We start from the raw sequence: 14,590 nt of genomic DNA on the forward strand, positions 1-14,590 counted from the left end.
CATTAATATTTTTCTTTCTATTTATGCACACGAAGTTTTAAAAAACGTTGATACATAAACATTATGTTACAACAAAATTTTGTAAATTAGTTTTATTTTTTAAACAACTTGTGCAAAAAATATAATAAACTATTTAATAAAAATAAATTCTATTAGAAAATTACGTTATAAAATATTTAATTTTACACAAAAATATTTTTTTTTTGCTGCAGTTATTTTGTTAAATAAAAAAACTATACAAAATATTAAGTACTAGTTGTTTTTAAGTTTTATTATCATCCAAATTAGTTTACAATTGGCAACACTAAAATATTTTCGCGCCATATTAAATGTTTTCGATACGGTTGTTTACTAACCTACTATTAACTATCCTGACTATGCGACTGTTACGTTTTGTTATGGTATAAATATTAAAAAGCATTTTTTATACCATAACTATAAACTAAAAACTTTATAATTTGGCCAAAAGTTTTTGCTTTCTTTTGTTTTATTTTACGGCTTAGTTTTGGTTTTGTTTAAATTAGTTTATGTTTCTATTATGAAGTTTTGTTTAAAGGGTTCTGTTTATAAATTATTGTTAAAGAATTTCCAACAACACATTTTTAAAAACATGATTGTTGCATGCCTTGAAGTTTAGCTCTATATTGATCTTATTCTAAACAAATTTACATCACTCACCATGGTAAGTGTTTGATTTTAAAATTTCCCCATTTTTAGGGGAAAAAATACTGGCTAATCCAAATGTTTTAATAATGTTATATATATCATAAACGTTATTTTGAAATTTGTCAATTTAAAAAAATTAAAAAAAATTAGCTATATTAGTTACTTATTTAATATTGGAAACTTTTTTAGTTTTGAATCTTTTTTCTAATAGTCTAAAAAACGAGGATTAAGTTTGGAAGAAAAGAGAACAAGAATGTTGGAAATATTTTTTGAAAAGAAGGAATTTTTTCACCTGAAGGAGATTGAAAAAATTGCACCCAAACAGAAAGGAATCAGTAAATAGTTAACTATACTTTTGTTTCTCAAACCTTTTATTTAGTTTAATCTGTTTTTTGGTTAAAACAATAAATAGATTTGATCATTAGTATATACATATCGTGATGGAAGTTTTTTTGTATAAATGGGCCACTTGTGGTTTACAGTCCTAGAACAAACTCCTTAATTTTACAGCCTTAACCAAATTTTTTATTACTATAATGGTTCATTAAAATTTATATACTCTAAATTTTATTGAAGACCACTAAAATCGACATGTAAAATAAAATATATCAAATGTATATATACATAAAGTTGATATTATTAACAACCTACTTAATTTTTAAGCTCCAATGTCGGTAAAAGAAGTTTTACAGAGTTTGGTAGATGACGACTTGGTCAATTCCGAAAAAGTTGGAAGCAGCAGCTTTTACTGGGCATTTCCAAGTCAGGTTTTAAATATAAAGCAGAACAAATTAAAAGCACTTGAAAAACAAATACAGGAACTGCAAGATAAGGAAAAACATCTAAACAAATCCATATCTGAAGCTGAAAAAGATAGAAAACCATCTGTAAGTTTGCAAATAATTTAAACTTGGGTCAATTGATGTGATTAAAATATTAAATTAAAATTAAAAAAATCAAACATTTTAAAACCCAAACAAATGTTTTAAAATAAAATTTTATTAACACAATAAAAATATGCAAAAATTTTTATTTTTTAGGCTGAAAGAGAAAAAATACTTAAAGAACTTCCGCTGTATGAAGCAAAGAAAGTAAAACTTTTAGCTGAAGCAAAACAATTTGAAGATTGTGACCCTAAAATTATTGACAAATTAAGTTAGTAAATTACTTTACCTAATAAAATGATGCTTTTATTCTTTTATTGGTATAAAATTTATATTTTTAATTTTGTGTTCAATACCAAAATACTTTTTAAAAATTATTTATTAAATAAATGGGTAGGTACAAGCAACTATCTTAAAAAAAAAACTAAAAACCTTATATTTATATATATACCAAAGAATTCAAAAACATTTTACTACATTTTTAAAAATGATAATAAAAAAGTATTGATTAACCCCCTTTTTAAATTTTAGAAACTGATGCAGTTGACACTAAAGATGCCGCTAACAGGTGGACTGATAACCTACTTTCCCTTAAAAGTTGGATCAAAAGAAAATTTCCAATAGATGAAACACAAATTAACAAACAATTTGAAATACCAGAGGAAATGGATTATCTGGTGTGAATAAAATGTATGAATGCTTCGTTTAGAAATAATTTTAATTTGATAAAATAGACTACCAACAAAAAATGATAAAACTTTTTTTAAAGTTAGGATATGCTTTGCTTTAGGTGTTATTTTTATTTTATTGTCAATTTTCAACTTGTTTTTTGTTTGCCAACTTGTTGTTTCATATTATTTTAATAAAAAAAATTGTTGATTTCCATCTGTGTTTAGGTTAAATTAGAAAATATTTCAAATTTTAAACATTTAGTAAAGCGAATTTTTGATGTTTAGAATAAAGATTAGTCAAAATTTATTTTATCGGTCATTATTCTTTATATGGGAATAACGTTAATTCTCACATAACTTTTCATAGGATTTCGTGCTTAAAAAAATACATATTGCTGTAAGTTATTTTATTTCTCCTTAGCCCCACTTTTTTGTTTTAGTTCCACGTTCCGAGGTCATTGGTTTAATCGGGGATGCGTAGGAATCTCATGCAAGTAATATGACCACAAAAGGACTAAGCTCAAATTACCAGATTAAAGTTTTTTTAGGAATAATACTTATGACGTAAAGTGACCCTATACTTAACATAACCTCTTAGGTAATAATATAATATACCGATTTTGATGATTTGACAAATAGATGTATGAAGAACAAATACCATATCGGAATAAAATCTGGTTTTCAGTATTAATTTTAAAAAATTAAGATCGTAATCGACAGAATAGAATCACAACCGACGGAATAAGATCACAACCGACAGAATAAGATAGCAATCGACGGAATAAGATCACGACCGACGGAATAAGATCACAATCGACGGAATAAGATCACAACCGACAGAATAAGATCGCAATCAACGGAATAAGATCACAACCGACAGAATAAGATCGCAATCAACGGAATAAGATCACAACCGAGGGAATAAGATCGCGATCGACGGAATAAGATCTAAACCGACGGAATAAGATCACAACCGACGGAATAAGATCACAATCGACGGAATAAGATCACAATCGACGGAATAAGATCACAACCGACGGAATAAGATCGCAATCGACGGAATAAGGTCATAACCGACGACTAATATTACTTTTGAAAATAAAGGGCGTTTCCCAGAAGAGGGTTTGGGTAAGGGGTTAATAAAAATTGTCTTATTAAGTATTTGGTTTTAAATTAACAGACAGTAATCTTATATAAACAGCCAATGCGATTTTCGCGTTTTTTTATATTTCTTTAAATTGTAAACTTATTTCTTCGATTGAGATTTTATTCCATCGCTTGTGATCTTGTTCCGTCGGTTGTGATCTTATTCCGTCGGTTGAGATCTTATTCCGTCGATTGTGACCTTATTCCGTTGGTTGAGATCTTATTCTGTCAGTTGCGATCTTATTCCCTTGGTTGCGATCTTATTCCGTCGATTGTGATCTTATTCCATTAGTTGCGATCTTATTCCGTCGATTGTGATCTTATTCCGTTAGTTGCGATCTTATTCCGTCGATTGTGATCCTATTCCGTTGGTTGTAATCTTATTCCGTCGGTTGCGATCCTATTCCGTCAAGTGTGATCTTATTCCGTCGGTTGTAATCTTTTTCCGCCGGTTGCGATCTTATTCCGTCGGTTGCGATCTTATTTCGTCGTTGTGATTTTACAGCCAACTTGAGATAAGTCTGATAGGAGAATCTTATAGCAGTTTTTATTTAAATAAGTTTAATATTATTTTCACTATGGAAGCAATTACTACTGTGATGCTATTCTGTCAAAGTTTTTATTCATTTGAGTTGATATAAATACGTTAGTTGTTCAATTCCTGAGTGATACCATTCTTGTAATGATTTTGTTACTGGTTTTATCTAATTACGGTAAATGAAATTTTTTTCCTAAAATATCCAAATCCGTTTATGATCTTATTGATGGCATCCGTTTAATCTCCACTGCTCTCATAACCAAGGACTCGTAAGTAAGACGCTATATATGGTATGAATTCCTGCTGAGCCAGCACTTAAACAGCAGCATAATTATCGGAAAATTATATTCTATAATATCTCAAACTGCCACGTGCAACTTGCGACTGGGTTGGATTCACAGTTGGTACTCTATGTTTAAATCGCTCAGTCGACGTTTCCACATCGAGGATAAAGATATATTCACAAAAAAAGTTTTGTCTCTTTTTTTAAAAACGATAAAAAGCATGCCTTATCTCCATTTTTCCCTTTTTTTAATTCTCTCTTCTAGTCAGGGTTCCACTTTAATCATTTGTAAGGCTAGCTGTCGGGCAACAGAACAAAAATTAATAGCGCATGTTTTTGGAAAAATTTTTAAGAAAATACTTTTCTCTATCGAATAAATTGTCATGATTAAGAAATCGTTGTAGTGTTACAACATCATAGCGCAATTTTTAATTATTGGTTGTGTAACAGAATGAAAATGTGTAAATATTGTTGGAAACGCGTGTCAAGAACAAATTTATAACTTGTTAAAATGTAGTGCGTTTTTTAGGATTGTATTTTTTCTGCAGTCAGTTGGCCAGTAGCTGTTTTACTTAAAAAAACTCAGCCATTATCATATTACCTATATAAAATAAGTAGCCTACACAAATATTTGACTGACTTGTCAAAATTTATTGAATAAAATTCTAAGATTTTAAACAACATAAATTAAACACTACAGTTCTCATACAGTCATATTTTGTGTGAAAACTAAATATTAATATATAAATATTTAAATAAAATTGTGGAATTTTATCCCAGTTTTTTAGTATATATATATATATTATATCAGATATGGTTGGCAAAAGCTACAAACTATAAAAGTTCTACAGGAACAGCGTGACATACCTAACCATTATGTGTTAATTATGTATAATAGTCCATGATGTATGTATATGAACACTTTTATTTTTTTATAGTTCAAATTAGAACATATAAAAAGTATGAAAACTGCAAACACGAATATAAGATTTATTGTTCAATCTGTTGCAAACGAACCTTCTACTTCGTTAGAGGAGGAGGAACGATTTCAAGAAAGGTAAAATTTTTCTTTCAATAGACGCAGTGTTCCTGTTTGATTCTTGAATAATGTATTCAAACTATAGCTTAATGGCATTTTTGATATACATAAATAGACTTTTTAGTCTTTTGTTATTTAACTCAAAAATTCTATGTTTTACCTGTTTTTAAGTCACGCATCCATCATTAAACCACACTACAATTAATATATATATGCATAAATGAATTCAAGTAATTTTTCACATAAAAAAAATACCTTTTTTATTTGTAAATATATATATAATTTTTTTTAGTATATATATTTATGTACAATTGTTTGTTTTTGCTCTTAAGTATTTTAAACAAGCTCTTTCTGGCAGAATACAAATAATTTTAGATTTTTATTTTAGACTTCTTGGATTACTATCAGATAACATTCGCCTGCAAAGTGACTTTTCTGCTGCTCTGTTGGAACTCAATCAGTATGACATCAAAGACTCTGTAGTTGGACCAAATCACTTTGGCTTTCTCTTACAAGATGGAAGAGTTTGTAGGCTGGGTTACAGTGTGCTTGAAAGAGAAGATACAGCTCCACCTACTAAAACCGGAGAAGACACATTTAAGGATCAAAGCGGTCAGTTTTTCAAAAATCTTTTCTAGTTACCTGTAACATGGTGTAGTGGTTAGAACACTTGACAACATAGCATGTGGTCATTGGTTTGATTTTCAGTGCTTTTGTGTCCCAGCGCCCCTAAGTAGCACCCTATAATTGGTACAAATTTCCTTTTTAGTTGAAAATCGATTTGCAGACTACAAAATACCTAATAATATTTTAAACCGCACAAAAGGCGACTTATTCTTTGGGTTGAATTAAAAATGATATGTTTGAGCCATGAATTTGAACTTAACACATCAAGATAAACATAAAAAACATTTAATGTAATTTTTAATTATAAATTAAAGCCATTAAAATTAATTTTAACTTATTTATATAAACAAAGGTTCCCCAATTTTGACATCTCGCTCAAGCAGAGACACCTCAAGATGGACACAAACTGACCTTTTAGGAATAAGTGGAGGTTCATGGGGTCGTTGGGGGTCAAGAATTGGTGTCATAAGGTCAACAGCTGCGGAGGGGTCAAACTCTTCTATTTCAGCTCGCAAACGAATTCGAGGATCAGCTAATGAGAATTCAGCACCTGGAGGTGAAATTTTTTACTTTATACCTTTTAAACGGATTTTATATTTTACTGGTCATTAAATTTTTAAGGGCAACCATACATGGTTAAAATGGTTTTATTGAGCATACAAAACTGTTGCCATTTTTTGACCAAAAATTAAAAAAATAGACTTTTCTTTAAAAAATTTACACAGGATTGCCAAGTCCTAAAATCAGGTTAATTCGAACAGGTCAAGTGCGTGGACGCAATTTATCGCTGCCAGTTCTTTCAGGACAGAGACCAGTGGTTCCTGCTTCCCAAGTCCCGGAGGATCTTGTAAATCAAGTTCAGGTATATACCAAAATTAGGTTTTTTTTGTTTGTCGAAGAAATATAAATTTTTTTGGTATAACTCAAATATGAAAGTTGATCAGTTTTTTTTCATTTTTTTGTTCATTTTTTTATTTGTTTTCTGTTTAATTTTTTGATTATTTTTATAAAATTTTTAGAATGTGTTGCAAGGAAAATCACACAACATAATAGTAAAAGAATTACAAAGAACAAGTTTGGACGTAAACCTTGCTGTTAATAATCTGCTGAGTCGGGATGATGAAGATAATGATGACATGGATGACACAGGTAAATTTTAAACATTGTTTTTTTTAATTTTTAATCAATATTTGTAAAGACATCTGAGTAAATAGATTTTATTAAAGTCTGTTGCTTTTTTTTTTAAATGGTTTTATTAGTGAAGAATAGCTCTATCCTATTTGTTATGTTGCTTATTTTATTGTTTTTTTTTATAAATAATATATATATATAGCCTATACTTATTTTATTGTTATTCAGCATTTTGTAAAACTGATATGCTGGAAACTAATTAAAATAAATTTGACTGTTATTTAAACTTTAAAGAAGGCAAAATTTAATTTTAGAAATTGAAAAATTGAAGTTTAAATATTTTTTAATACTTTTTTTTTTTTTTTTCACAGCTTAATTACCTTTCTTATGAATAATCAATCTTGCTTAATGCTCACAGACATTCTATGTTAATACAGGTAGCGACTTTATTCCTGGCGAGGAGTTGATGTCACTGCTGGATGGGGGAATGCACCCAGGAGATCACCCCCGAGTGGTCATTGACGCTGATGCCATGTTGTCCGAAGAAATATTTGGTTTTAGTTTGTCAAGGTAAATATCGCAGCCCTTCGATTACAAACTGTTGTTTAATTACCGGCAGCCAATTTAGTTTCTACAGCTTTGTGCTGTAGCATCGTTAAAAAATATGCCATTTAAAAAATACTTTTGAAAGGTTGGTTAACTGGCAATATGCCCAATATTATTTAAACCTGTCAAAGGTAACTTAAGAATGGGTCGGGTAACAACCCTATGTTTGCACCACGAAGTTGTCAATTTTCACACGGAGGATAAATATACAAAAAATATGATAATGTTGATTTTTCTTTGTTGTAAAAATATACCTTTCTAACATTGGCTGACTTTTATAATCTTCAATTGTTTTTAAATTAATGATTTTTTTAATTTTAACCAAAAAATTTATTGGCAAAATTCTAGTCGTGCTGGCTCAACAAGCACTACCACTAGCAGCAGCAGAGGAGTGAACAAGAGCAGTCGATATGAGGTTAGGGAAGATTCTACCGAAGAAATAATTCCAAGTTTTAATAATGATTGGCAAGAAGTTATTAAATCTGGTGGAAGTAAAACAAAACCGACAGCTTCTAGTTCAGCTACAGGTACAATCTGGTTAAAAGTACACTATTTAAAGCAGATAAAACAATTAAAGTTAGTTTTTTTAAACAACATTTTATTTTATTTTTTCGTATATATCTTTATCCTCGATGTGGGAAAATCAAATACATGACTTAAACATAGAGTAACATCAGTTACTCCGACCCAGTCTCGAGTTGCCTGTGGCAGTTTGGGATATTACAGTTTATAATTGTCCGATAATAATGCTGCTGATTAAGTGCTAGCTCAGTAGGAGTTCGTACCGCTTATAGCGCCATACTTAAGGCCGCTACAGCATGAGATCAGTGGAGATTGAACCCACGACCTCATGTGTGGTATAGCAAGTGTTTTTACCACTACACCGCGCTGCTGGTTTATTTTTTTTCCTTTTAATTCTGCATTTAAAATTAAATAGATAAACAAATTTGAAAAAGCTCATTATTAGTATGCAATATTTGATTTAATAAACAGGTTTATTTCTTTTTTTTATTAAGGTTTAAATTTAAAAACAGAATCGGGAGTTTGGGTTGAGAACACATTAGAATGGTGGTTAGATGCTGACAAAAACCCTGTTTTATTCAAGGTAATTAGTAATTTTAATTTTCCAAAAATTTTGTTTCTAAACTGTATTCAATGGTGTGGGTTTATAACTCCTGGCTTAGCAATAGGAGGACCTGTTTTAATCCTAACTGCTATTTAAAACAAGCAATTTAACTGGTGCCTGTTTAGACAAAAACCAATGCATATGTCAGTTATTTAGATATTATGAACATTGACATTCAAACTTGTCATCTGGCAACTTCAGACTGATCTGTGGTAACAATTGTAAAATCTATGTTTAACCTATGAAGTTAGTTAATTCATCAAGGAAAAAAAACTTGCAATAATATAAAAAATAAGGGGGACTTGCAATAATATAAAAAATCAAGTAAATTTTGCTGTTTTTTTTTTAAATAGTTACTATTGCTATAATTAACTAATAAATCTAAAACTAACTAATCTTTTTCGTTTAATTAGTTAAATCAAACTAATTAAAATGTTACAACTTTTTAGCAAATTGGTTCGATGTATAGTGATCTAGTTGGAGTAGATACTGAAGGAAACTTGAGGGAGTGGACATGGCAAAAAGAACAGCCTTATGGAGAAGCTGATTTACATTCTAGAACAAATTTCTTAAAAATAGGAAATTTTAAGGTTACTTTTAAAAAAAAGCATAAATATAAAGATTTTGCTGTAGGATCAAACGCAAGACCGCATGTAGGGACCATAGTTAAATTATCAAAACACTTTTATTTTTAAAACAAAATTTTAATTTGTAGATCTCACATTTATCTTGCTGTCAAATGCGGGCTTCAATATACACTGAGAATGGATCGACTGCTACTTGGATGGACAAAAGTGTTTTTAAACACACGAAGTCGCTAGATGAACCATGTAAAGTTCACGAAGTAATGAAAAATGAAAAAGTGAAATCTTTGCACACTTGTTCTCTATATTCTGCTGTGCTTACAGAACAAGGTAATTTAAAGAGTTAATATAAGTTAAGACCATTTTTAAATGACAGATAAGGTTTTATATATCTGCCTATATTTTTAAAAACCATTTTACTAAATGGACGGACATATTCCCAAAAACCAAAATTTTAAAAACAATATTTTACTAAAATTGAAGGTCAAAATTTTTTAAATTAAGGCACAGTTTTTGTTGATTTATACAAAACTTACACTAAGAATTTATAAAATCAACCATTTTTGAATTTGATAGTATCCTAAACACTATGCAAAATATATTCTTAATATATCAGCGAATTAATTTTTGGTTACTAACTCTTGTATATTAAAAATTAGTTAAACATATCTTTTTTAAGGTCGAATTTATTGGTGGGGGGTCATGCCTTTTAATCTTCGCAAGAAAATGTGGGAGTCCACTAATGCACAGATGAAACAAAACGCAGACAGCTCTACAAACAAAAAACAAACCGAGGTAAACCAATATAAAACTTAGGGGCAGTACTTTGTACGATTTTACCTTATATGTATTTAAGCATTTTTTCCCATTACCTTAAGGGGTCAGGTTTTTGTATTTTTATTTGAAAAAGGGTGTTGTTACGTGTTTGAGCTATTTGTAAATACCAGGCTCAAGGGCAAATAGTGTGAAATTGATGCGACTCGAACCTAAAACCTTTTGGGTCTTAGTCTAATGCTATGAATGATACACCACACACTAAGCATTTTTAAGTGTCAATAAACAAAAAAGTGACATAAATATAACAACTATGTATGTCACTTTCAAAAAGGTAGCTTTTTCAAATAAATCTGTAAAAACTTGTCACCTTAAGATAATAGCCTGTAAAAAATGTACAAAAAGGTTAACACAGATAATTTATTTAATTATTAAATAGATTGAAGTGGGCAGCCAAGTTTGCCTCAAAAACTTTCCCATTTACCATGCTGGTGCAGTGGCAATTAACGTCACAAGTGGAAAACCTAAAGTAGGAAAATTATTGCAATCTGTTTGGGTCCTGGATATGAAATATTTATTTGAGATTCTCAGTTTAGAAGGTATGTGTATGTTGGTGCAATTTAATTTAATTTTGTGTATTAATATTTTTTTGGTATTTTATTTGTATTTATTATTTTTAGATGATGCCACAAAAACTTGTGATACTGAAACGTAAGAAACAACAATTTTATTATTTTTCAATTGATTATTAAATTTAATGTATCTTAAGATTCTTTTAAATTTGTTTCGAAAAAAAAATTATTTAAAAGCAATCTAAATTGTTAGAATTTTTGTTTGATATGTAATTTTTAAAAATTTTTTTTAAATAAACACAAAATTCTTTTATTTACTTTTTCTAAATTATTTTTTTTTTGGATTTTTGAAATATTTAGTTCTTTGTCATCTTCTCCTATTTCATCTAAGAAGAGAAAAAGATCTTCCGATTTCTCAGCATTGTACGAGGAGGAGGAATGGAATTTAAATGATGTTGTCTTTTTCGAAGATGTTAGATCAGTTCCTGTCGGCATAGTTACCAAGGTAATAAAAAAGTTCAGTTACCACACTTTTTTTATTATTTTTTTTTAATATATTTTAACATTTTAATTTAAAAAATGTTAACAGTATGTTATTAAGATATTTCTAAAATATAAATGGAATATTTCTTTAGTACTTTCGTTCAATTTATTATATTGTTTTTTAATACATTTAAACATTTATTTTAAAAAATTTATTTAAAAAAAAAGTTTTTTTTTTTTTTTAAGATAATTTTGGTTTCATCTTAAAAAATGTTGTAGTAAAAATTATCAAATAAAAATTTATTTAAAAATGTAGGTAATTTTTTAACTTGTTTCCAAATGCTTACATTCACTATTATTTAAACAACCAGGTGGACGAAAATATAGTTGCAGTTAACTTTAACTCAGACAAAAACGATTTAAGTTCTTGTCGTTTATTACATAAAAATGACATCGTTGAAATGAAGTCGTCTGTGCCGAATATGCTTGAATGTATACAAGTTACTCCAAGAAGACTACAGGTATTTAATTGTTATTCTGCATTTCAGTTATAGTAATATTGTTGAAACTTATACATTATATATGCACCTCAAATGGCCTTTTTTAATTAAAAGGCCCAACTAAGCTTTATTATATATGTATAGCTGTTGCATTTTTCAAGTCCTTTTATTTTTTGTATAAATAATTTTTTTAATAAATTTGTTAATTGTGGGTTTTAATTGCCAATAGGCGTTTTTTATGTAATAGTAAAACACTTTTTTAAACAAAACAAGTAATAGTTTCTAAATATATATCAACTTCTTTTACCAATAAAATTGTCTCTTACCGTAAAGTTTATGTAAGTATTTAGAATTATCTAAAAATTAAATTTTTTTAGATTGATCCACAATTAAATATTTACTGCATATCTGCAGTAGATAATTATATATCAGCATTGGTCAGCAAACCAGGTGAAAAATTATCACTTGTTAGGTTCAACATTTCACATGGGAAAACTGTATTGGAGCGTAGTTTTCCTGCAAAGGCAACTGCTTTTATTGGTAAGTTCCTATATGTTATTTAATCTAAATTGGAGTAAGTACAAACAGTATTAGTATGTTTTAAGTAGTATTTTCCTATATTACTAAAAAAGATGTGACTGAATACAAATTTTTCTAAAAACCGAAAAATTTCTAAAACAACATTTTATTAAAATTAGGGTTATTGTTTTTTCGTGAATTAATGGGCTCTTTCTAAGAATAGGAATAAATGGGGCTTAATAGAAATTGTCTTATTATATAGTGCCATTTTTGGCCTATGGTTTTTAGTCAATAACTATTCTGTAATATGGTTTTCAGTAATATAACAGTAATCCATTCTAAGTGTGTATTGTTAAATTTTATTAATACTACCTTGTAATCCGGCAGCGGGGTGTAGTGGTAAGAACACTTGCTACACCACCATGAGGTTGTAGGTTTAATCCCCACTGCTTTCATGCGGTAGCATCCTTGAGTAAGGCACTATAAACGATATAAAGTCAGCACTTAACAAGCAGTATAATTATCGGGCATTTATAATCCATAATATCCCAAACTGCCACATGCAACTCGAGACTGAGTCGGAGTAACAAATGTTACTTTATGTTTGGGTCGCGCATTCGACCTTCCCACATCGAGGATAAAGATATATATATACAAAAAAAATGTTTTTTATAAATCTTTTTTTTTTTTAACTTAACAAATTTTTTATGACAGTTTTTTATTAATTTACAGAGAATAAAGTTAACCAAGCTAATAAGAAAAATTCATGTGAACTTATCAATGGTGGCATGGTAAATATTAAATAAATTTGTTATATTATTTTTAATGAAATGTATATAATATGTTTAAGTTGTCCACATATTTTTAATTTTGTATTTATTTATTTTTATTTTTGATGTAGAAAGGTCAACTTTACACCCCAAACATGGAATAATATTTGTTGTCGTTATCCAGTTTTAAATTGACTGTGGCAGTTTGGATATTATTGATTATAATAGTCTATTTGTCGCTTGATTTTTGGCTCGGCAGGAGTTTATATTGTTTATAGCGCCTTACATGGGGACACTACACCATGTAAGCTGTGAAAATCAAATCCACTTTTATATTTAATTGTAAATATATATACATTGCATGTTTTAAATTTTAGTTTTTTTTAATTTATTAATTCTTTATAGTGATTTGTTTTAAATTTAAAGTTAGATTAAGGTGCTTTTATTTTTTAACAATAATATCAACTAAAACCTGTTTTTGATTATTAAAAAAATTATATTTAAAAAAATACAATATATATATATACCAACTGTATTTGTTTACCTAAAATGGTTTTTATTATTAAAATAATAACTATTTTTTTAACAGGATTGTCCTACATTATTACTTGACGGTTATTCAATGTTGTATCCTCTCTTAGCTGATGAACATAAAGGTATAAGGGATCCCATTTGGTCTGACATTTCTTCTTTACATTCTGTTTCTATGGGAATAAACTGCGGCGTATATCAACAAAGGTAAGTTTAATATTAAAACACGAAATTTTTAAATAACTTACAGTTTTTAAAAATTGAAAAAAAAAAAATTAAATTTTTTAATAATTTTTTTGAAAGTGTGTTAAAAAATTTTTTTTTTTTTTAATTTTATATTTTATGGTTTTAGTCGGTATGCTGTCACTGTGCTTTCATTCAAAAGTCAGATTTTAATGCCTTGGGTTTTACAACGTAACCTGAAAGTTTTTGAATCTTTAATAAACAAACTTAATTCTAATAAAGAACTATCCTGGTCATCAGTATTTTACCAAGTAAATATTAGTTGCTTTGTTTTTGTAAATTATTTATTTTCTAATACAGAAAATCGTTTTAATTGTTTTTTTTGGTAGCATTTTTAGAGCAAATTGTAATCTAATATTATTTATCATATTTTTACAATACAGTATATATAGATTTTGTATCAAAAATTGGTTTAAAATTTGGATTACTTGTACATTATGCTCCTTCATAATTGTTTCTTTACATTCCATGCTACTTTACATTCCATGATAAGAAAATACTTTACATTCCATGATAAGAGAAATTTATCTAATTTTTTATTAAAAATTATGTTTGTTTTTTTTAGAGCTTGGTGAATGAAAAATGTGATGGACAGCGAAACATTTTCCACGTGTGTGTTGAAAAGAGTATTCCATCTTCAAACAAGGAACAAAAAAGTGACGAAAAAGAGAAAAAGGAACTTTTTATAACGACCCAGAAAAATAAATTCATGTCGCTGAAAATACCAACCAGACCAAGTAATATTTAAAGAATAATATTTATATTTGTGTTAAATTTTTTTAAATTTGAATTTGCTTTTGTAGTTACTTTTGTTTTTAGGTTGACTATAAAAAAGTGGTTTTACCACATTAGGTTATGGGTTTAATCCTAACTGTTTTCATGTTAAAGCTCCCAGTA

General features: G+C 28.5%; 2 protein-coding genes across 5 annotated transcripts in view; both read left to right on the top strand.

The window, feature by feature from the left end:
* The first annotated feature begins 543 nt into the window (after positions 1-543).
* On the top strand, positions 544-2,325 carry LOC145752829 (meiotic nuclear division protein 1 homolog). 2 transcript variants are annotated; one of them, XM_082569177.1, is made up of 5 exons: positions 544-682; positions 878-1,001; positions 1,330-1,553; positions 1,707-1,821; positions 2,082-2,325. In XM_082569177.1, exons 1-5 carry the CDS (start codon positions 680-682, stop codon positions 2,231-2,233), a joined length of 618 nt encoding a protein of 205 aa, XP_082425303.1. In that variant the 5' UTR covers positions 544-679; the 3' UTR covers positions 2,234-2,325. The 2 variants fall into 2 exon arrangements, with proteins under 2 accessions (XP_082425303.1, XP_082425304.1); XM_082569178.1 differs by having other exon boundaries at positions 582-682; positions 856-1,001.
* Positions 2,326-5,113: 2,788 nt separating this feature from the next.
* LOC145752841 (E3 ubiquitin-protein ligase UBR5-like) overlaps positions 5,114-14,590 on the top strand; it is a 28,063-nt gene continuing 18,586 nt past the window's right edge. For 2 of the 3 annotated variants that reach the window (XM_082569193.1, XM_082569194.1), the window contains exons 1-20: positions 5,114-5,245; positions 5,616-5,839; positions 6,207-6,410; positions 6,580-6,716; positions 6,874-7,003; positions 7,423-7,555; positions 7,940-8,118; positions 8,608-8,696; positions 9,167-9,307; positions 9,433-9,631; positions 9,981-10,096; positions 10,515-10,674; positions 10,756-10,786; positions 11,008-11,152; positions 11,502-11,651; positions 12,008-12,170; positions 12,882-12,940; positions 13,509-13,657; positions 13,803-13,944; positions 14,259-14,430. In XM_082569193.1, the coding sequence (XP_082425319.1) occupies positions 5,151-5,245; positions 5,616-5,839; positions 6,207-6,410; positions 6,580-6,716; positions 6,874-7,003; positions 7,423-7,555; positions 7,940-8,118; positions 8,608-8,696; positions 9,167-9,307; positions 9,433-9,631; positions 9,981-10,096; positions 10,515-10,674; positions 10,756-10,786; positions 11,008-11,152; positions 11,502-11,651; positions 12,008-12,170; positions 12,882-12,940; positions 13,509-13,657; positions 13,803-13,944; positions 14,259-14,430 (2,818 nt within the window). In that variant the 5' untranslated portion in view covers positions 5,114-5,150. The remainder of the gene's footprint in view (positions 5,246-5,615; positions 5,840-6,206; positions 6,411-6,579; positions 6,717-6,873; positions 7,004-7,422; positions 7,556-7,939; positions 8,119-8,607; positions 8,697-9,166; positions 9,308-9,432; positions 9,632-9,980; positions 10,097-10,514; positions 10,675-10,755; positions 10,787-11,007; positions 11,153-11,501; positions 11,652-12,007; positions 12,171-12,881; positions 12,941-13,508; positions 13,658-13,802; positions 13,945-14,258; positions 14,431-14,590) is intronic. The other variant, XM_082569195.1, reaches the window with a different exon arrangement.

The sequence above is a fragment of the Corella eumyota genome, chromosome 5 (genome assembly GCF_963082875.1).
Source record: "Corella eumyota chromosome 5, kaCorEumy4.1, whole genome shotgun sequence".
NCBI classification, from domain to species: Eukaryota; Metazoa; Chordata; class Ascidiacea; order Phlebobranchia; family Corellidae; genus Corella; species Corella eumyota.